Genomic DNA, 21646 nt, shown 5'->3' on the forward strand with positions numbered 1-21646 from the left:
CTAGCTTAACTTAGTCTCATTATGTTAGCTTAAAAGAAGGATTTGTTAACTTTGTTATTGTAATACACCAAATTCATCACATTTGTAAAAGTAAAATATTGTAAGATAACATCTTACATATGAAATGTTATTTGCTGTTGTTTGGTTCATTTTTTAGATTACAACAACCAAATGCAGCAAAATAGTGTGACATTTTCCACCTTATATCTTTGCCAGAATGGTCATACCGCCCCTGAAATTATGGCGGCAGGTGAGACACATCTCAGAAGCCCTGATATCGGCATCTGGTGTATATACGTATACATACAGTATCTATGCACATTCTTTATTAGCATTTAGTCCAAAGCAGCCTCACAGAGCTTCTAGCATGCCTGTAGATTCACAATCATGTCATATAGTGTATAGGTTAAATGCCCTTTAAATCCTAATAATCAAAATGTAACTATTCCATTTTACTCATTGCAGTAATATGAGGTTCATATAGCTTGAACTATAATCCTAATCACAAGGTTCAAATACTTTAGTTGTGTATAATTGTCACATATTCAAATGTTAGGGGCCTACAACAAGGCATTTCTTACATTAATCCTAAAATAACATAAATACTTGTAAACTAAAATACTTGGTAAAGAGCTTTTGCTCATTAGCAGGATTGTTCTGTTTAGAATGTAAGATATGTGGACTCTAGTATGCTAAAAATATTATAACTCAGACTAGTACTGTAACTTTCAAAGATGTGTTTATTTCCATAATGCTCTGGAAATTGCAGACACTGACTCTGAGTTTCATATATGTAAGTGACTTCACTCCTGCCTGTTGCATTTGCCTGCCTGGCTGCTTGTTTAGGCTTTGGCAGATGCATGCCGTGCACGAAGATCTGGTGGCAATTCAGAATTCCCCCCAACACACACACACACACACACACGCACTCCACTTAGGAAGCTTCTTTAGTACCCTAAACATGTTATCTGGAGCTCATAAGAGACACAGCTGTTGTCTCTTTTGTGATGTCTGGTTTTATGTTTAGATGTGAATTTAGCCCTATTAAATTTTTTGGACCTTTATTTATTCAGTGTTGGTCTACAGAGAGGCCACCTCTCTTTTGCAGTGACACCCTGTTCACATTCACAGAATTACACATTCACCCCTGGAAGCTGCCTATTACAACCACAAATTGACCTATAGCCACTAAACAACTCCACTGGAGTAGTTGAGGTTAAGGGCCTTGCTCAAGGGCACCACAGTGTTGTTAATGAGGGTGAGGTAAGTGTTGCTTTGTCACCTGTCCCACCCAGATTTAATACTACGGTTCCACTTGGGATTCCTTGGTAATCCAGTGGAATTCCACAGGGATTGAACTGGCGACCCTTGGGTCACAAGCTCGCTTCTCTAACCTTAAATTGTCATTTCTCATTGGCAGTGGGAGTGATTCAAGAAGCTTTCAAACATGTATTGTAGTTGTGAGTTGGTTTTTTTTTTCTTTTTTCTTCTACCATTTTGTTTGGTCAGGACACAACATACCAATACCAGTACCCACTAACCCAATATGCCTATAAGCACATGGACCTTTTCTTTAAACAAGGAGAGAACACACTAAGAAACAATCAGATATTTGCTGCTATAAAATGCCCAAATAAGTAATAGTATAAATTTGCTGTGGCTGCCAAGCTTGAACAAAAAAAAAAAAAAAAAATAGTAAATGTACAAATGTATTTTATTACACAGAGTGTATGTGATGTAGGTGACAGGATTAAACTAGCATGCTTTGAGCAGAGGATAAGCGAGGAGGGGAAAGAACAAGTGCTTTATAAAGGGAGAAGGGAGCGAGAGATTATATGTGCAGGAGGGTGGGAGGGTCGGAAAGAGAGAGAGGGAGAGAGAAGAGGGTGGGTGCTGTGAAATCTGTTAACAGGGGAGCTCTGTGCATTTGTTAGACATCTTGGCTGCTTGCCCAACTTAGCTCATTGTAATCGAGGCATGATCGCTGATTCCTTTCCGCCGCCTCGGCTGCTTCACGTCTGGACCCAGCCCAGCTCTCACCGCTGACATGGAAAGACCTGTGAGTGTCTTCTCTCTCCTTCCTCTTTTTCTTCTCATCCCTCACTCTCCAGCTCTTTCTCTGGTATTAGGTTCCCCTGCTCCTCTTCTGCTGTGTCGCAGATTTGGCTTTGGATACATGCAGCATTTCAGTTGTGTCTCTGGCTCTCTCTTTCCCCTTTTGTAGCTCCTGTAGGTGGCAGGAACATTGGGTAGGGAGGAAGCTTGGCAGCTTTCTCTCTGCAGGCCCCCCCTTTCCCTCTTTTGCCTGCCTATCCGTGAATGGCTGCCATCCGCTGGCAGACCCACAGTATCTCTGTGTGGCTAGTTTTTGTGTGTGTATGTTTGTGTGTTAGCCTTGCTGCTGCACAATCACAGAACCGGCCATCCCCGCACAGACTGTCTCCACTTTGGTTTGTGTAGGCCAGTGTTCACTCCAGTCTTCGCCAGTGGCCTTGTGAGATTTGTTACATTGGAATGGTAGTGCATCTCTCACTTGTGCCTATTCTTAGTGGTATGTCCTCATGGTCTGTTGTGTTTGGATACCCTGACAACTAGAAGCTGTGAGGTAACCACTTTCCAGCCTGCTGCGTCTCTGAGTGAGTCCCAACTCTTCTTGTGCTCTCTGTGTATTCACAGGTTTGAAACAGGGCTGAGATGCATATGGATTCTGGATGCGCTGTTCTTGTTATTTTATTCAAAGTCTGTGCTGACACCTTACATTTTCAAAAGGTTCATCTTTCTGAGAGTCAGATTTGAGTGCAGTAATTGAACATTTCAGTAGCAGTCATTCTTTGCAGGTGTAACAATTGTAGGGATGGAAAAAGCAACAAACAATTTCTTGCAGTCCCAGTGATGGTTTTTGTGTATCTGCTAGCCATGAGTCAACATTCTGAGATAGAAACATCACATACAGTAGAGCACATCTACTTCCTCTACTTGTCAAGAAGGTTTAGCCCATCTGAATAATTTTTACAGAGTGTGGAGAATGGGATACTTCAAAATGAATTGTGTTGTTTCACAGTTTTGACAAGCAAGCAGTGGTGACATTTGGCCTCTTTTCCTTAGCTGTGGATCAAATGAATGATGCCAGCAATGATTCAAACTGGAAAACCATTATTTTGGTGATTGAGTTGAGAGCTTCTTTGTTTACAGTGATTGTCGTTTGTTGGGTATTGTCTTGTTCATGTGATGGATTAAATCCTTCTGAGGTTATGAAGAGAGAAAAACATATCTGCTGAACTGAGTACAAGTAAGCAGTTTGCCTGTGGCATGTGCCTTTGAAATACTGTGACGAATCCTTGTGCTGGCATTTTACTGTATATACAATGGTAGATAACTTTAAAAGAATAGTCCGCCATTTTGGGTAATAACGCTTATGTGCTTCCTCGCTGCGAATTAGATGAGAAGACTGACTCTACATATTAAATATGAAGCTATAGACAGCAGTCAGTTTAGCCCAATTTATCATAAAGACTGACAAAGGGGGATATGGCTAGAATCCATCCACTAGTACATTTAAGTTGTCTTATTGACTGGGGCAACTTGGGGGTTCAGTGTCTTGCCCAAGAACACTTCGACATGCGGACTGCAGGCACTGTGATCCGAACCTTGTTGCAGTTTGTTCTTTCATGGCATTTCTGACATTTCATTCACCTGATCCAGACCTCTGGTCTCTTTGTGCTTTAAAGGTAGTTTTACTTTAACTACTAGTTACTTTTCAGAAAGAGGCTAATAAAACAAAATACAGTATAATTACATGATTTATTGATCCTTGGTGTAAAATTTGCACGCTGCTCAGTAGTAATTCACATCATAAATGTAAGGTAGTTAAAATGAGCTCCACTTTTACTAGCTGCAACATTAAAATGTACACAATAATGCATCAGTACTTATAATTGAATAGTATGATGTACATCGATGTAAACCATGCCATTTTGCATAATGAGTACTTTGACTTTTGGTACTTTAAGTATATTTTTTGTTTGCACTGTTGTACTTTTACTTAAGTGACATTTTGAATGCAGGACTTTTACTTGTAACGGTATTTTTACACTGTGGTATTGCTATCTTTTAAACAAATGAGTACTTCTTCTACCATTGCTTCATCTGCTGTGGGTGTGAGAGTGCACTAATGCTGTGGTGTTATCACAATACACTCATATTCAATGTGGCTCTTCATCCATCAGTGATTAATATTTGACCTTTTTGTCTTAGTTTCTACTCTATCTATTGATAAGCAGACAATATTAAATGTTTTATGTTGTTTTTATCACTTATTTTAAAATAATGATTATTATTATTGTATCTATTTTATAGCTGTTTTTTTAAACTCACAACATACAGAAAAGTAGTCAAAATAGGAGTGAGTACAGAACCTCAGTATTTTTTGTATAGTCCAACATGTGACCATGACAACGAGTATCAAAATCAATTCAATACTGAAAGCTGGCATAAAATATGTAGTTGGATTAATAATCCCTTTTACTCGTCTTTTATCCAATAGTTCCTTATGACAATCAGAGTTGCAGTAGTTTTAAACTATTTTATGTTACAAAGTTCTTGAAATTGTGTCTAGACAACATTTACCATTTAGGAGCTTTGCTAAATGGACTTAGTTAAATGCAATGGAATTAATGATTTGATGTATAGTATCTCCTTATAGACCCCCAGCGACATGATGCCCAAGAGGGACCATGAGAGGGACTTGGAGCTGGACAAGAAGATTGAAGCTCTCCGCAGGAAGAATGAAGCGCTCATGAAGAGGTATAAGGTAAGGACAAGTGCTCACAGGCAGAGAATTATCTGTGGAGTCCAGAATGCCATCAGGTGTAGGAATGCAAATGTGAGGCATGTTTGTTTTTGTCTGTGAAGGCCAGGAGCTCTTGCTGATTAGTTCCTGATTAGTTTGTTGCTTTCCTTGAGTTGCATTTAGGAGGTGGAGGAGGACAAGAAAAGAGCAGAAGAAGAAGGAATGGCGCTGCAGAGCCGCAAGGGCAAAGCTGATGATCTAACTATCACAATCAACAAGTCCACCAGTGTGAGTGTCTGCAGTGTGAGGTGATGGAAATGAGAACCAGTGTCAGTAACACTGTATAGAGTGAATGGTAAATAGACAGCATTTGGTGAAAGATTTTCTGCAGAGGACACAATGCTACAAATTACATAAATATTTTGTAACATGTTCTCCTCTTTGGTTTGGAGCAGGAGAGTCGTGTGGTGGTGACAAAGCCATTCAGCAGTGGTCCACCAGCTGGAAAAGGACAGCAAGATGCTGGGCCTGACAAGGGGGTAGAGGGTCCTCTGCAGGGCACTGGACGGGGCCACAGGAAACAGCTAATGGTCACTATGGCTGGGAAAAAGGTAACTTCACCCCACAGTGAACTTCCAATTCAAGTGAAAAGGAAAACCAAGAGAACCCTAACCCCTGTATTGAAATAAATGAAAACAAATTAAACAAACACGCAAAGAAAGCAGGAGCACTTAATGATGCCTATGCAGCAAAGAGCTGAAGTGCCTGCAGCAGTGTGCCTTCTGAAAAGTTAGAAGCATTCAGATACTGTGCCACTAAAATAGACCAGAGAACAGACATAATCTGACAATACTGAACTGAAAATGTCACTTATCCTATCATGTGAACTGTTGGCAAGACCGCTGACCCTATTTTAAAAATCTTTATTTAACCAGGTAAATCCCATTGAGGTTAGCAATCTTTTTGTCAAGGCAGAACTAGCCAGAACAGCAGCATTACAACTTTCAGACAGGACAACAGAACACCAGGCAAACAAATAAAACAGTACGAAAAACCAGGTGACAATGTGTGTTGGCTCAATTAAGCTAAGGACAGAGAAACCTACAGAAAAAGAAAGCTACAATGAGCTAAACAGATATTTGATAAAGGAATAATCTAGCAATTTATCACATTTTAATTACATTTTTTATTTAATTTTATTTTTCTCCATCAATTCTGAAATTTTAAGCATTGGTAGCACTGGTATTACTGGCACTGGCACTGGTATTACAGTGCACCTTGCTGCAGTCTCATATGAGTTTCCATCCTTCTAGGGTAAGCGAATGGTGAGTGAGAAGCCAGAGAAGAAGCCGGGCCCTGCAGTTGTTAAAAGCCCTACAGATGATGGACAGGCCAAGCGTGTGCAGTCAGCAGGGAGGGTGAAGCAGCAACTTCACATGACCAAGAAAGAGACAACAGTGCAGGTCTGAATCAAACACACTGAACACTCCAGTGATCATACTGGCGTTTACAACCTGGCATGCACCCTCCAGTCTGCTTCCATTCTCACACCCCTTCTGTATTCTTTCTCTCATGCTGCATCAACATGTTTTACATAGATGTCAGACATGTCAGATGGCCCCACACCTCCAGTGATGGAGAACAATGGTTTGCAGACAGGAGGTGGACTGGTCCTGTGATTGACTGGTGTGGGAAGAAAGGGGGCTGCTAATAGAGCCATTAGTAGAGTAGATGCTCTGTAGAACCAAATCTTAAAAGCACCAAGAATCAGGCAGGACTGTTTATACATCTTTTTAGTGTAATCCCTCTCAGCTCTGATGGTTATTTATCTTCTTTTTTACTCTAAGGGGCCTATGTTGTATTTTTAGCAAAAGATAAAAGACTCAACCTCTGGGTGCCTTTGGTTGTGTGGAAATTAGAATCCTTCTAAAGCCCAAGAAAGATTGATAGATGCTGTAAGAATGCAACAAAAGGTCTTGTTAACAATAATAGAATGAGACTGGAGACATCGCTAAGGCTTTATTTTACAGGTCCACTATTTCCAAATCACTTCTTGAAAGTTTCCTGCAAGGAACTATTTAGTTTGGTACTGATTACAGAAAAACAGAGATAAAGTTCTGATATAGATTTTTTTTTTACTTAGTTCACTGAGTTGTGTTGCGTTTGCTATTGGCCTCCAGATGAATATTCATGAAAGAAATTTCTCAATTTAGACCTCACTTTATTATATTAAATGTCCTCTGACTAAAAAGCCTCAAATTTGTGCTAGCTTAGCATTTAGAAATAACTAGAAGTGTACCAATGGACCACTCTCTATATTTACCTATAATTAGTTCCAAATTTTATGGTTCTTTCCAGGAAACATCTTAGGAAATTATTTGGAAATAAAATGAAATTTACAGACCTGTAAAATAAAGTGTTACTGAGATATCAAATTTAACATCAGTAGCTTTGTTGTATACTGTGCTGTATGCATGAGAGCCCATGTTTAATGCAGATAGGCAGAAGGCACATGCTGTACCCTTGGCTGGCCTGTGAAATGCCACACTGTCAGTAACCTTAGGCCCCCTGGGTATGCAGAAACTCTGGAACAGCTGCTCTGCCTCAGTCTGAAGCCTCGCATGCGCACACACACATTTGTATAGCTATCTTTGTAAGGACACACATTGACATTATGCATTCAATAGCCCCCTACTCTAACCATCACAACTAAACTCCTAACCTCAGCTCTTAATGTAACCCAAACCTAATTGTAACCTGAACCCTAAAACCTAGTTTTAAATCAAACAGCCCTTTAAAAAGGGTGTGAGAAAGTGAGGACCGGCCAAAATGTCCTCACTCCCATAGAATAAAATTCAAACCACTCCTCACATTGCTGGTCATACACAAACTGCTCAATCAATAAGCACCAACTATCCTCAGCACTGTAAACACAGACACACCCCAGTGACAGGAGAGGCACAAAACGTGTGAAGGCTTAAATCAAAAAATGTAGAGTATATACACTGAGAGCTGCTCACTGGCCTGTCTGAGTTCATATGCACCAGGAACACACCGTTCACTTGCTTTTATTTCTGGCCTGCTTGGTCTGTGCCCCTATATTTATAATGTGGACTGAATCAGCACTTGAACACTTACCAGTGCTCCAGTGCACCAGTTATCTGTGAATCCCAGAGACCTGGCTTCCACATGCTCACTCTTTATATAACCAGTATAATTTAACATTGCTTTTGAGATTGGCAGGAAAAATGCTGCACAGGGGTGATATGGGAGAAGATAATGTCATGTATCTGTCTGACAAATGTTAGAAAAATATTTAAGATGAGCAGCACAATGCTGTGGCTTTGCCCTGACACCGACATACAGTATTTTCCTAATGAGGGTGTGTGCATCAGACACTCTGGAAATAAATAATGACTCTGGGATAGGGGTGTGGTTATTTGGCTCTGCGCCAGTCAGATTGTACTGCCTGTAAAGTACCTCATGATTAAAATGTCAGTTCATATTCATGAGAGAGACAGACAAGAGAAAGGAAACTGAGGACGAGGGAGACTCTTGGCAGCTCACAGCCTGTTTGCAGCCTCTGTATCTCCTCCCTGGAACCATAAGTAGTCTGCCCTCTGCTGGCACAATTGTTTCCCCATTCCCACTACCCTGAAAGGGCTGATTTGATCTAATTAACATTCGACTGCCTTCTCACTCTGAAAAGGCTCCTTATGCTGCCAAAGAGATGGGCCTGGCAAGGTGCCAGAAAAGGGTCAGGGAGCGTGAGGAAGAGAAATTGCGAGGAGACAGTATAAAAGAAACAAGGCAGTCAGTCAGCCTTTTGTGTTTGCATATGTGCTAGACCACATTAGTGCGTGGTAGGAAGGAGAGTATGCGTAAGTAAGTGTGTGGGTGCCATTGTCTGTAGGTGCACACTAGACCACTAGGTCCAGCATTTATTGTCATTTCCCTCTGGCTATTGATGCGAGCATGGCTCTTAATGGCCACATGACTCATTCACTGTGTTCACCAGAGCTCAACCTGCAGTCAGAAATACACCAGAAACAATATTCATACTATTCTCTACCTGCAGTAAGAAGAGTTTCATTTTTCAAGTCACTGAAGTTCAACCATAAATTGCACTCTCTGATGATCCTACTGCAGAGTAGAGTTGTTTTTGGCAGCCTGTTTTAATTTTAGTTTTAGTCTAGTCTTTGTGTGAAGCTGTCATTTTAGTTTTAGTCACGTTCATACTCTTTTTAGTCTAGTATAGTTTTAGTCGACGAAAACTGATGACATTTAGTCTAGTTTTAGTCAGTGAAAATTGTATTTTAGTCTCTTTAGCAATGCAATTCTATTTAACCTAGTCAATATAGTATAAGTACCTAGTAGTATAGATGAAACCAAAAGTTTCTTTGAGCCAAACCCATTTCAAACAAGGTTATCTTATTATATTATTGTTACCTTATAGACTCAAGAATACATCCAATACACATGTTGTGTGATTTTGTGGCCACATTTCTCCCCATCTTTTTCCACTCCATTTTCTTTTCCACTTCTATGTAATGAAAGTTTTTCCAAATGTCATTTCTTCTTTTTCTCTAAAAGACAAACTCCGGCCAGCCGGCCATTGGTCCCTTTCTCTGTGTCAGACTTAACTTTGTTTGTTGTCGTCTTCTAAATAATGCTGCAAATGGAGCTTAAGGAAGTGACATCGCCTGTGTCTGCGTAGTGCGACCTGATACGGCCCCTGAAGCGAGACACAGGAAACAGAAATACTGCAAAATAATAATAATAACGCGACTGAACGAGACGAAATAACATAACATTTCACTTCGTTTTGGTCAACGAAAATAGAGACATTTTGACATAGTTTTTATTTTGTGAACTACATTTAGTCTCGTTTTTTTCCCTGGTCCTAAAACCAAACGTGTGCCAAGTCATGCTGTAGCACCATTGGTCCACTTGGGGGCAGTGCACACTTCTTAAACATCCCCAGTGGATGAGTCTTTTCCCCCACTTGGTTTGCTTTTACTGTTCATGGCAGCAGTAATGGGACTTTTTACAACCAAGTGTAATTGACTGGCAACAGGTTGTTGTGTAACCCTTATTGTTGTAATGTTCATGTTTTTTTTTCTTGTCTCTCCACTATAACCGGATAAGGTTAAACAAGAGCAGAAGCACACTCAAGGATATAACAGGCTTTCAGAGCAATACCGGGTACCACAATACGTTAGCTGCCAAGATAGACTCACTTGCATAAACACATAACATGTAAGCATGAATATTGTCACTGTCTCGAAAACATCACCTTCTCAGTATTTGAGACAACCCATAAACCACAGGACTGGAGCTCCAGCTCATAATGACCAAATGTTTCACAGAAATGAAAACAAATGTGAAATACAAGATTTCCATATGACTGTGCCACTATGTGAAAACACAAAAACAAAAGAAAAATGCAAATATGCACCTTACCGTCATCACAAACATTCACACTCAGATAGGTGCAACACAGTGCTTGCCCCCGTCTGCCTCCCACTGCCTTATGTGTTAACGTTGCTGGAGTAGCCCAGAGGTGTCTCACAGATCAGATGTGTGATAAACAGGAGAGGCAGGGAGTATGGGCTTCAAAGACCCGCTGAATACGCTACATGACAATTGATGCTGTTCATGCCTTAGTGGACCTCTGCACCTTATCTGCTCTGCAGTCCAAGCTGAGTACGTGCTCAAGGAAATGCCAAGTAGAGAGCCTTTTCCTCAGACTGCCCTTGGCTTTGTTACAGTCTTGTTTAACAAATATACTGTAAAGCCCTTCAAATCAAATTATGGCCTAAACCAGTGCAACTGATGGAGGAATCCAAATAAGAACATGCTTTTCTTTCACTATTTACTAATCTTCTTCTAATAATATATCTAAATTTGACAGTTTGAGACTTTCCCAACACTACCAACACTCAGAGGCAAAAATTGATAAGTGCTAATTAACTGGGCGGCTGGGGTGGCAGCAGGAGATGGCTTGTTGGAACATGCAAGAAACGCCTTCCCAAGTGGCTCCCAGCACCCTCTGGGGGCCACAGGAAAGAGAGGGGAGAGGAGATGGAAAACAGAAGCCAAAATCTCCAATAACTACATGTAGGATGGCAACATGTTTAATTGGTTCTGACTTGTAAACACCTGAGAGGAAAACATCATCACAGTTTCATACTGCGTTGTGCTTCTTTTCTTTGATTGGTTTTCATTGTTTATGTAGAGCATCACACAGTTTTCATTTTTCTCTAGACACCAAGCGGTCACAGGCATTTATCTCAGAGATCATTGGTGTTTTACACGATTTCCCTCAAAGCACAGCACTGTCTGTAGTCCTAGTTCGCTCCAGCTGTGTAACAAGAGCACATGGCCTCTGTCCCCTTGGATGTATTAAAGAACCTGCATTAGATCTGTCTATATTATTATTGTAGCAATCCTCTCTGCTCTCATCACAGTAATCAATAAACAGATTAGGAGGGCAATGGAGGAAGGCGACCTAATTGCAGTTACCGTGTACACTAGACGTTTCCTGGAATATTACCTCAAAGAATTCAATTATGTTGCCTCACAGTCATCATGGTAGATAAACAAGAAGCTTTTTGTAATCAAATAGGAGTTAAATGGTCCCAGAGGTCACCATTATTATTTACATTGAGGCAGTGACTGGTATTTACAGTAATGTAGAATACATGATAATACCAGAAGCACCCTTATTTGTTTCCTGTATTTTGAACGCTACTGATCTCTATATTGCACTGCCACTGTGTAATTGTGTGTGTGTGTGAGAGTGTTCTTGTTTATGACCACTTTATGCTTTATTTTAGGCTGCTGAGCTTGTTTCCTCTGCTGGTCTGATTTGTGTGTGAGTGATGCTTCAATGGTATTGTATTATGACAATGAGTGGCACTTAGTAATGTTTAGTTACACCAGTGCTTCTTTAATGACAGTGGGACAGAATCCTGATAAAAATCTGATTTAAGGAAGTGACTTGTTTTTATTCCTTGGAACATACTGAAATGTTTTTGTCCACATAGGAGTCAGAGACCTCACAGGCCACCACAGACCTCAACATCCCCACATCGAAAGAGGAGCAGGAGGAGTATCTGAGGTGGAAGAAAGAGCGCGAGCAGATCGACAGGGAGAGAGTGGCACGCCATAAAAATGCTAAGGGCCAGTGGAGACGGGCATGGGACATGGATAAAACTGAGAACATGTAAGAGTTCTAAATAATTTTCCCATGGCACTTTGTGTCACAGCTCTTTCCTTTTTATTGGCATCCTGTACGCTCAGTTTCACATTGGAAAATACTTCTTTTTAATCTTTGTCAAAGAAATGTTGCCTGAACATGTTTACTTTGCATTCACACTCATCTTCCCATCAACCACTGAGCAGTAGTGAATAAAATACTTTTAGAGGACCACTTGGTAATAGCTGCTACAGGAGAGCTGAGTATTATTTGTCCAGTTTTCCCCACTCATTTTTTCCCAAGTTGGTCCAGGAAATAGAAGCGGTGACCTTCTGGCCTCAAATCGCCTTCTCTAAGCAGATCTCAGTCTGCTTAGTTATACAATTTCCTAGAAAGAGCACAAGGATATAGGCATGTATAATGAGTGTACAAGAGGTTTTCATGCTGTGTGCATGCGGGATTGCCTTCTTTCCAAGACTTTGTCAGAAAATTGAGAACACCCTCTGTTATCTTAGTCTATCATAAAGGGCCCTATCTTGCAACAAATGCATGGCGTGCGAGGCGAGTAGCATGTCTGTGTTTCCTAATTTCCTACCTGCATAATTTCCGTTTTCATGACATGTACATCACGTTGCCCTTTTACCAAGCAGCAGTCTGAGGAGGCAGGTTTGTCCGGATAAAAATGGGTTCTGTCCAGGTCAGTTCTGGGCATGTTGGTAATAGGAGGTCACATAAAGTGTTTGCGCCACTGACCAGCAGAAACCAGGTCTGTGTTCAACAGTCAAATAATCATTGCTAGTTAATGGCTTGCTTTGACCATCTTGTGATGCACACCTGTGCTCATGCACTGTGCTTGCTATACCCTGGGACATGCTGTGCAGGACAAAACTTAAAAAATAAAAAGATGGCATCGTGTTCATCGGGTGCTGTGCATTTCAATATATATGCATTGATGTCTGTGGCATCTGACCTGGTAAGTCCACCAGTATGCTAGCAACCCCCTAAACATCCAAACTCATATTTCTTAAAGGGGATGTGAGGTTACAAATTGATAGGGTAATTCTATATTACGCCCAAAACACACCCCTGCTTTAATGAGATCAAGTACAGCCCTTTTGCTACTTGCATGGGCACTTGAACCATTGTTCCATCCATCCAAATCTATACCACTTATTGCTGAATAGGGTTGTTGGGGGGCTGGAGCCTATCCCAGTTGACTTTGGGCAAGAGGCGGGGTCCACCCTGGACAGGTTGCCAGTCTGTCACAGGGCTAACGTGTAGACAAACAACCAAGCACACTCACACTCACTCCTACTGGCAGTTTAGAATTGCCAGTCAAACTAAGCTACATGTCTTTGGACTGTGTTATTTCCTCGCTGTAAACTTTAGTTCTTACACTTAGTGTTTTTATCAGTTAAACAAACTGTATGCTGAAAAAACTTGAAAAATCAACTGGACTTAGATTTCTAGGTCGAATACGTTTCACCTCTCATCCAAGAGGCTTCATCGGTTCTGACTGACTGGTGTTTAAAGGGAGCACCAAAATGTAACGAGTCAAGGGAAGAGCTGCTATTATTAGCTTGGGATAAGGCATGGAATGCCTTGCCTTATTTGGTGCGGCTTAAACAAGGCCCTGGAGCCAAAACAGAAGAGGAAGTGTGTTTTTGATTCAGCAGTTTAGTTGGTTTCAATGAATGTAAAATGACTAATGGAGCAAAATCTCTCAGTGATGTGACACATTGTAGGCCCATAATAGTGCACAGTGATGATACTGGAATGTCAGAAGAGCCTGTTGACAGGGTGGAGATGCGTTGTTATGTAACCTGAACAAAAAAGGTAAACATGACCAAGACACTGCTTACACTGGTTTGTGCTCCTGTCTAAACTGAACCTCCACATTTAGGTTTTCAGACAAATCCCTGCCTGACAGAGACTGGGGGACCTCTAGCAGAGGTGAGACATAGACCACACATACTGCAGGCTAAGAATATGAAAACAAATCCTTTCACTGTAAAACATGAAAAAACGATGGGTGGCAATGCTATCTCGGTCTTTATTATTTATCTTTTACTGAATTCCAGGTGGAAAAAATACTAGAAAAGGACAATCCAGGGCAGGCGCTGATTCAAGAGGTATTTGTTCTATTTATTAAACAGGTTAAAGGGGTATCAGCTGTGATAACACCCCACCCCCCCACCCCCAAAAGTTAAAGAAATTTTCCTTCACACAGTGAGGATCTGATTAAAGATATACTGTTATCTATGCAGGAAGAGAAATGGCAATTTCTTTAAATTGTGACTGTGTGCATTCTTCCGCCTTAGGTCATGAGAAACAAGGCAAAGACAAGGGAGCTAAAAATGTGCTAGTGATGAGCAGTAAAGCAAAAGGCAAAGATCGTCTGACTGGGAGGGCCAGGAGGTCAGTAACTGCTAAACATTCTTTAGTTTGGTGCTGATGTTAAAGCTGATGAAACCAATGGGATGTCTCTTACCACAGCCTCAATTTACCTTTACTTTATATAACTGATAAAATACATACAACAGATGTGGGACATGTTGTTTTACTGCCCCAATGTACAAATTCCCCTGGATGTCACAAACCTTGATTTAGCAGTAGGGTCATTTGGCTAAATAACCCAGAAGATGTTTCATCTCACGGTTTTTATGTTTTACTCCTCCAGCTTGCTTCTGTCGTGAAGCAAGCTACTGTGCTGAGTTGTGAGGAGGCTTTCAGGGTGTGTTGTTTTACAAGCATTGCTCATAATCTCAAAATGCCCCAAGACCACAGACCTCGAAGTGAAGCATTATAGCCTCTCAGTGTGAAAGTGTATTGTGCCAGATGATCTCCTGCAGCAGCCCACAGGCCACTAATACTACAGCTGCTGAGACCTAAGACTCAGCTTGCTAGAGCTAAGTTACCCGCAGCTTCCTGTCTCCGCCTTTCTCGTCCTTTCCTTTTCTTTCTCATTCTTGACTATGCAATATTAAAGGAACTGTTTGATGGTTTAGGAAATACACTTTGTTTAGTTGGTGAGAGTTAGATATGAAGCTCAATGCACCTCATTTCTATGTGCTAAATAGGAAGTTACAGCCAGGAAAGGATTAACATAGCACAAATACCAAAAATGGGGCAAACAGCTCATTGAACCTTTTGATAGTGTTTACTGTAAGTTGAACTTTGTAATAGGGCAAAAGAATAACAAACAAGAATGGCACAAAGAAGCACACAAAATCACATATTTACAATGATTTCCACATTTTTACATAAAAGCTTTTGACAAATGTCTTTTTAATTATCAGATGGCAGGTGAATGAAGAAGGAGAGAGCTTAAAGGTAAGAGGTTAAACTGGTGTGAGTGCAAAAAATGAATTGCAATGGTAAATAAAATTGAAAAAAGGGAAATCACTTGATTAGTTGTTCTAATCTCATCCCTTAGGCATGTGATACAACATTGGAGGAATTCTTAGAGGAACTCGATGCCCTCACAGACACTGAAGCAGAGGATCAGAAAGATCAGGACTCAAAAACCAAGCTGTTGCCCGGCCGAGAGTTTTTGGGCACATCTGTGGAAGTGAGTGGATCCACAGTTCCTGCTGCTACCTTGAGAGAGGACTCCCCCACACCGGGGAAGGCAGAGTCCTCGTCCCCTCGGGGATCGGAGAAAAAAGTTCGCTTCTCAGAGAAACTCATTCATCGGGCTCATACGAGGCAAACCTCAGGCCCTCAGGACTCTGTCAGCTCAGAATCCAGAAGTCCGAGTTCCTTAAAAATGCCCTCACCTAAAAAGAACAAACATGAAATGCAGGGGCCACAGCAGCCTCTTGAAAGTGCCAAGCAGAATGATGGTAGTCCTCAGGATCAGGGAGGTGGTCTGTCTGCTTCTGCTGTTACCCCAGCTAATAACATTGACTGTACTAAAAAGGAAAGCCCCCAGTCCACAGCTCCAGGCTCCCTCCCGGCTGAAAAAGCCTGTGCTTCTTTACAGGAGAGCTCTCTCCAGCCTGTAGAACTTACAAAGTGCAACATGAGCAACACAAACACAGGTATGTAATAGCTTCAGTGGTCCCTGACATTTCTGAAAGTACATTTGGATGATATATAACTAAGGTTTTCTCTCATAGAGGAACTCATAGACTCTGGTCTGTCTGTTCTGAGCCTGGAGCCAGAAGAGACACACCCACCACACTCCACCAGCAGTGACAAGGTCAGTGTGAGACAAGAAGAGGAATGGCAAAATCAATAGATGTGTAAATGGTCTAATGGAGGGAAGTGCAAATGGATGAGGCAATAAATGGAAGAAGATGGAGAAAGAGGCAGTAAATCTGCATTGCAGTTGTCTAATATTCAATTTCAGTTTAAATGTGTTCACCACCACTTATGTCTGAGTGCAGGAGTAATGGTCTCATGAGAGAATGCCCCTTCAACTCGTCTAGCACCGGACCACCCTGAAAATATATGACCACTTGCTTATTATTATTCATATAGAGAAGAGAAGCGATGTGACTTATGGAAACTTTTGAACTAATTCTTACTGTACTTGTACTTTTTCTCAGGCACGAGAGCATGGGAAGGTTGTTTGACTGACATTTTCAAGATGTAAATACTGAAACCAAAACCCAGCGACACAGAGCCTTGCCTCCCCTTTGTTTGGATGCATCATTTTGCTTCAGGTAGCTCATTTGAAATACCCCATTTATGGCTTGCCTACAAAACCATGGTTTAATTTTGTTGTGGTGTGTTCTACACACTGAAGTTTTCAAAAGTCTCAGATTTAATGTAGGAATGGTGAACATTTTCCCTGTTCAAATATTTTTTACATCCAAGCACTTTATCAGCCTAAAAATAAGTGTAGTGACACAGAATGTTAGTACGCTGACCGAGTGCAATATCATTGAATGTTTACATTTGTATAAAAATGTCCAGATACATATCAGGAGTCTAGCTAATCAGTTTAACTTCGGTAGCCCTTGACAAGAAACTCAGCCACATTTAAATGATCCTGTGCCTGATTTTGCCTTATGGGTATTTTCAAAACTGAAATAGTCTGTATTCTATGGCGATACAGCAGTGACAGATCTACAGTCTATATTTCTTCACTCAGATCTGTGTGAGCAGATGTTATTTATTAACCTCTTCCAGCATCAGTCAGTGGCTTTTCATGAATCAAAAATCAATGTATAATTGAAGGTCACATTTGAGACTTATTGTCTTATTGGCCACCTACCACTGCAATGTTAGGTTTATAAACTATTACTACTGTATTGCCATAAATGGTTTTGTTATTAAGAAACTTTAGAGGGGCACTCCACTGATTTTACACATCACGCTCAGTTTCCTCATCATGGCCAGCACTACCTTTTCAAGTCTGACAGAATAACCTCGACGATGTCATAGCGATATCAGCAAGGTCTTAATAAAGAAATCACTCATTTATAACAAAGCCTGTTTTATAAACTCGTGGTGTGAGGTTTGCCAGGCAGAGAGGCTCTAACAAAAAATGCTCTCGCATTGAATTATGAGAAATGGAGTCTCCAGTGCATTTGGAGCTAGCCATACTCTGGACTAACAGGATATCACAGCCTCTGCTGCACAGACTCACACATGCAGATTTAAGTCACTGGAGTACCCCTTTAAGGTGAAGCTAACAGTCTTCTAATATCAGAATAAATATTAATAAAATAAAAACATTGCTGTTTTAAAAGCCGTCGTGATACTGTAAAACTAAATTGTCAAACATGCCCTTTAACATACTGCTACTGTGTTCCCTGAAGTTGGTACCATTTTACAGCTGAATCCCCATTATCTGGTCTTCCAACGATTTTTATTTGGGCACTAAAAAGTACTTTTTAATAGTTAGCTCATACTGTTTTTGAATATTCAGTGTTATAAGAGTCCCAGTGCAGAAGGGTGGAGCAGTCTCCAATCTTTTTCTCTACTGGGGGTTTTGGCACCTTCAGGACCAACTGACTTGAGCTGTTAAAAAGAAATCATGCACATCTATGAGTGTTTAGTCTTTAGTCCACAGTGAAACACTGGGACTCAGCTGTAATTCTCTTGTGGCACTGTTTTGTCATTTGTTCTGTTTTATAATCATGAAAGTCAACAAATGTTTTTAAAAAGCTTCCTTGTGAAGAATGTAGCCAGTGCTGTGCCTTGCATATTGGCTTCTGAAAATACTGAAGGTGCACCTTTATTTCATGGTTCATGTAATAACAGTGTTAAATGTACTGTACTAAGAGTGCAGCATCAGTATTGCTTTTATTTATTTGCATCTCTGTCTGGACAGCAGAATGCTACCTAGAAGGGGTTTTAAACAATCTAGATGGATTATACAGTAGTAGCTGTTTTTTCTGACATGGATGAATTTGATTTTATTTATTGCCAGTCTACTATTTTATTTTTGGTGTCAGTGACAGCTATAATAAGAAGCATGAGAAAAACGACGTCCTTAAAGACGGTTCTCGCTCTGGTCTATAGTAAACAGTTATGTAACTGTACATAGAGAACATAGTGGGCATGCTCTTAGCTGCAGAGGCCAGTCAGAAAATGCAAATAGTCATTCATCTAGCAGAGGCACACTGGGAAAAGCAAGAAGCAAGTCACAATGTTTAAATTCACTATAGCCATCAAGGAAGAAGATCTGCTGTTTTGAGTTGATTTAATAAGTGTGTGTGTTTGGGGCGAGAGGCGGGGTACACCCTGGACAGGTTGCCAGTTTATTTTAATTCCCTGTGGGACAGGATTCAGTTTAGTCAAATTAAATTTAGGACCCAGGGCCAGAGAGCTGTTTATTCTTAAATATGACTTAATAATTTAGGTTTTGGACATCTGCATTATCGCTGCAATTAAATAAGAATTTTAAGAGGGGGTTGTGATTGTCTTGCTCCACCTGGGTGTCTATTGCTGTCCTGTGTGTTTTCACATACAGTACACTCATAAGGAAGGAATAAATGTGTGTGTGCCTGTGTATGAGTGTGTGTCAAGGTGTGATCCCAGCTTTTTACTGTTCAGATTGCTAATTTAAGTCTATGTGCAGCACAGCTTCATTTACTGTGCAACAATTTGGAAAGAAGGAGACATACAGAACATCAATAAAGTTTTCTGTATTTTAAACTCTGATCATGACTTGCTATTACTTTTATTTGCCCTGTCCTCTCCCCCGCCTTCCTCTGTGTGATGCAGCTGTGATAACACCACAGATGAGTTTGAATCTTCTCAGTCTTTATGTATTAACAAACATACAAGGCCACTGTAGGGAGTCTCAGAGACAAAAGGGGCAGATACTGTATGCAGAGCGCACTGCAGCAGTCCACAAAGACTGAACTGAGCTGGATTAGATTAATTTCTGATGAGCTCTCTGTAGGGCTGTTGCACTGGAAACAGCTCTTTCTCAACCCTACAGGTGGGACCTCCCATAGCTGCTACTGTTTTAATTATCTCCTCCTAAGGCTGTTATTGTAATTGCCTCCTGCCACCGACGCTTATGTTCCTGTGACTGGGGTTACAGTGCACGGCAGCTTTGCTCTCCTCCAGGCTGAACTGAAATGCTTTGCTTTCTTTAGTTATTCTTTTCAGTACTACCTTGAAGGTTTCGGGCCCCTTCAAATGAGATTATAAAACTTGCTGTCTCACTCAGTTGCTAAGCTAGCAAATAATTTGAAGGGTCTGATGCAGTAGTACACTACAGTGGAGGTGTTGATATTATGGACAAAAGGCCTGTAGGCTGTTAGGGGATTGAAGTGCAGTTTAGGGTTATGCCAGCTCCACTGTAAAGAGAAACTTCAGAAGCTTGGCCTCCTTCAGAAAAATCAAACTCAACTTTTGACCAAAGCAGCCTTTAACCACTATGCTGCTGAGGCCTTGTCATTGAGGATCACTCCGGATCCTGTTTTTGTGTGGCAACAGAGGGACTGTGGCTTGTCAAAATTTGACTGGAAAATGATTTGGGTCATAAATGAGCCATGAGCCATGACACCAGTCTGCTGTGGAAAACATTAGTATAAAAGAATAGTTTGAGATTTTGGTAAAAACATTCCCAAAACATGTAATAAGAGTTAGATGAAAAGGTGAAAACCATTCTCACACCTGCTGGGTAAATTTGAATCTACAGCCTGTAACCAGTTATTTTAGCATAAAGCCTGTAAACAGCTAGGATGGTGCTGTCCAAAGGTAGCAGTGCTCCTCTACCAGCACCACTGGAGTTATCTTATCATTATCTTTACATTACATTCATGTGACAACATTTCTTCCCCAAAACCATGACTTTAAGTTAAAATCTGAATCATGGGTTTGTGATGCCTTTTATCAACCTTGGTTTAAACACAGTGAAGTAACAGATGGAGGTTGTCAAGGTGTTTCATTATCACTGATGAATGTAAGTTAAGTGGAAGCGAGGTCTGTCCTGGTCTTGCGATCCTGGTAGAATCTCTCCCAGACAGGGTGTCAATCCCCAGTGAGCCCTGTCATGGTTCAGGATGAGACGACCACATGTCAGCAGCTGCCCTGATCAGGGAGAGTGTGTGGTTTCCCCCACACCCCACTCTCTCTTTCTCTCCAAGATGTCTATGTACTGCTTGCCATATTGACTGGGAGTCAGTCTCTTTTGTCAGCATCATCTAATAAAGCTAATCAAATGCCTGGCAGTATAAACAAAGTTATGTGTGTGACTGTAGGATCATTAGTTTGACATTAATCTTGTGATTTAGTCTTTACTCCTGCATCTTAAAATGTGTTAAATGTGATTATTATTACATTTAACATATTATTATAGGTAACAATTGTAAATGTTGCTAGCTAGTTACCTGATGTTACCGCTTAAAGCTCACTTTTACTGATGCTAAAAAAAGGGCCAGAAATAATGTCCTACCACTCTGATAGCCTTAAAGTCATGTACTCATGTAGTCGCCTGAAACTGTGTCACTGTGTTTCACTTCTGCTATCTAGCAATGATTGGAAAATTAGTACCATGTATTTTACAAGCCTTGAGATGACATTAAACTGCCTAAAATATAACAACACAGCATCTACATATACACACAGTTTCAATTTTGATTTATATAACACCATGTTTGCCCTTTAATTATTTGAAAAAGTTATTGTTCCCCGCCCTCATATTCTTCCCCACTACTGCAAAGGCCTCATGTTAATATTTCATAACTTGTACGATGGTGTCTTGTTCAACTGGTGCTATATTGACAGGCCTTTATTTCCTCAGCTTTGTTGGAAAAGCCTTGCCTGTCCAGTCTGATGAGGAAAATTCTTCTGGAAAGCAGAACTTTAAAGTTTCCCTCCACTCAAAAAATGGTTTTGCTTATTGTTACATCACTTGGACCCATGCCTTTCTGTTTGGAGTTTGCATGTTCTCTGTCCAGTGTCAGCTGTCATTTTTAAGAATTTTCAGTTTCTTTTTCTGTAGAAAATCCATATTACACATCAATGTTGTCTTAAAATGTGTCTGGGGAGGATCTTCCCTTCTAATTTACACTATTAGCAGTATAAATCTTAGCAAATCTTCCTTTATGATTTATGATATGATCATTTCACTGTGGCTTTGTGGGGAATGTTTCAACTCTTTTGATTTAGCTTGATTAATATGACATTAACTGACCAGCACCGCTGCAATTGCCAACATTTAAAAACAATTATAATAGGAAAAG

At 40.6% G+C, this 21646-nt stretch overlaps 1 protein-coding gene across 7 annotated transcripts; it reads left to right on the top strand.

Annotated features, from left to right (window-relative positions):
- Positions 1 to 1733: 1733 nt before the first annotated feature.
- On the top strand, positions 1734 to 20680 carry ccdc9b (coiled-coil domain containing 9B). 7 transcript variants are annotated; one of them, XM_020614561.1, is made up of 13 exons: positions 1735 to 2059; positions 4703 to 4810; positions 4973 to 5077; positions 5245 to 5400; positions 6103 to 6252; positions 11839 to 12017; positions 13894 to 13943; positions 14072 to 14122; positions 14312 to 14408; positions 15290 to 15323; positions 15427 to 16033; positions 16112 to 16194; positions 16544 to 20679. In XM_020614561.1, exons 1-13 carry the CDS (start codon positions 2048 to 2050, stop codon positions 16568 to 16570), a joined length of 1659 nt encoding a protein of 552 aa, XP_020470217.1. In that variant the 5' UTR covers positions 1735 to 2047; the 3' UTR covers positions 16571 to 20679. The 7 variants fall into 7 exon arrangements, with proteins under 7 accessions (XP_020470216.1, XP_020470220.1, XP_020470217.1 ...); XM_020614560.1 differs by having other exon boundaries at positions 1734 to 2059; positions 16112 to 20680; XM_020614562.1 differs by lacking the exon at positions 1735 to 2059 and adding an exon at positions 2071 to 2636 and having other exon boundaries at positions 16112 to 20680.
- The last annotated feature ends 966 nt before the right edge of the window (positions 20681 to 21646 follow it).

Source organism: Monopterus albus, unplaced genomic scaffold, assembly GCF_001952655.1.
Source record: "Monopterus albus unplaced genomic scaffold, M_albus_1.0 scaffold147.1, whole genome shotgun sequence".
NCBI lineage: Eukaryota > Metazoa > Chordata > Actinopteri > Synbranchiformes > Synbranchidae > Monopterus > Monopterus albus.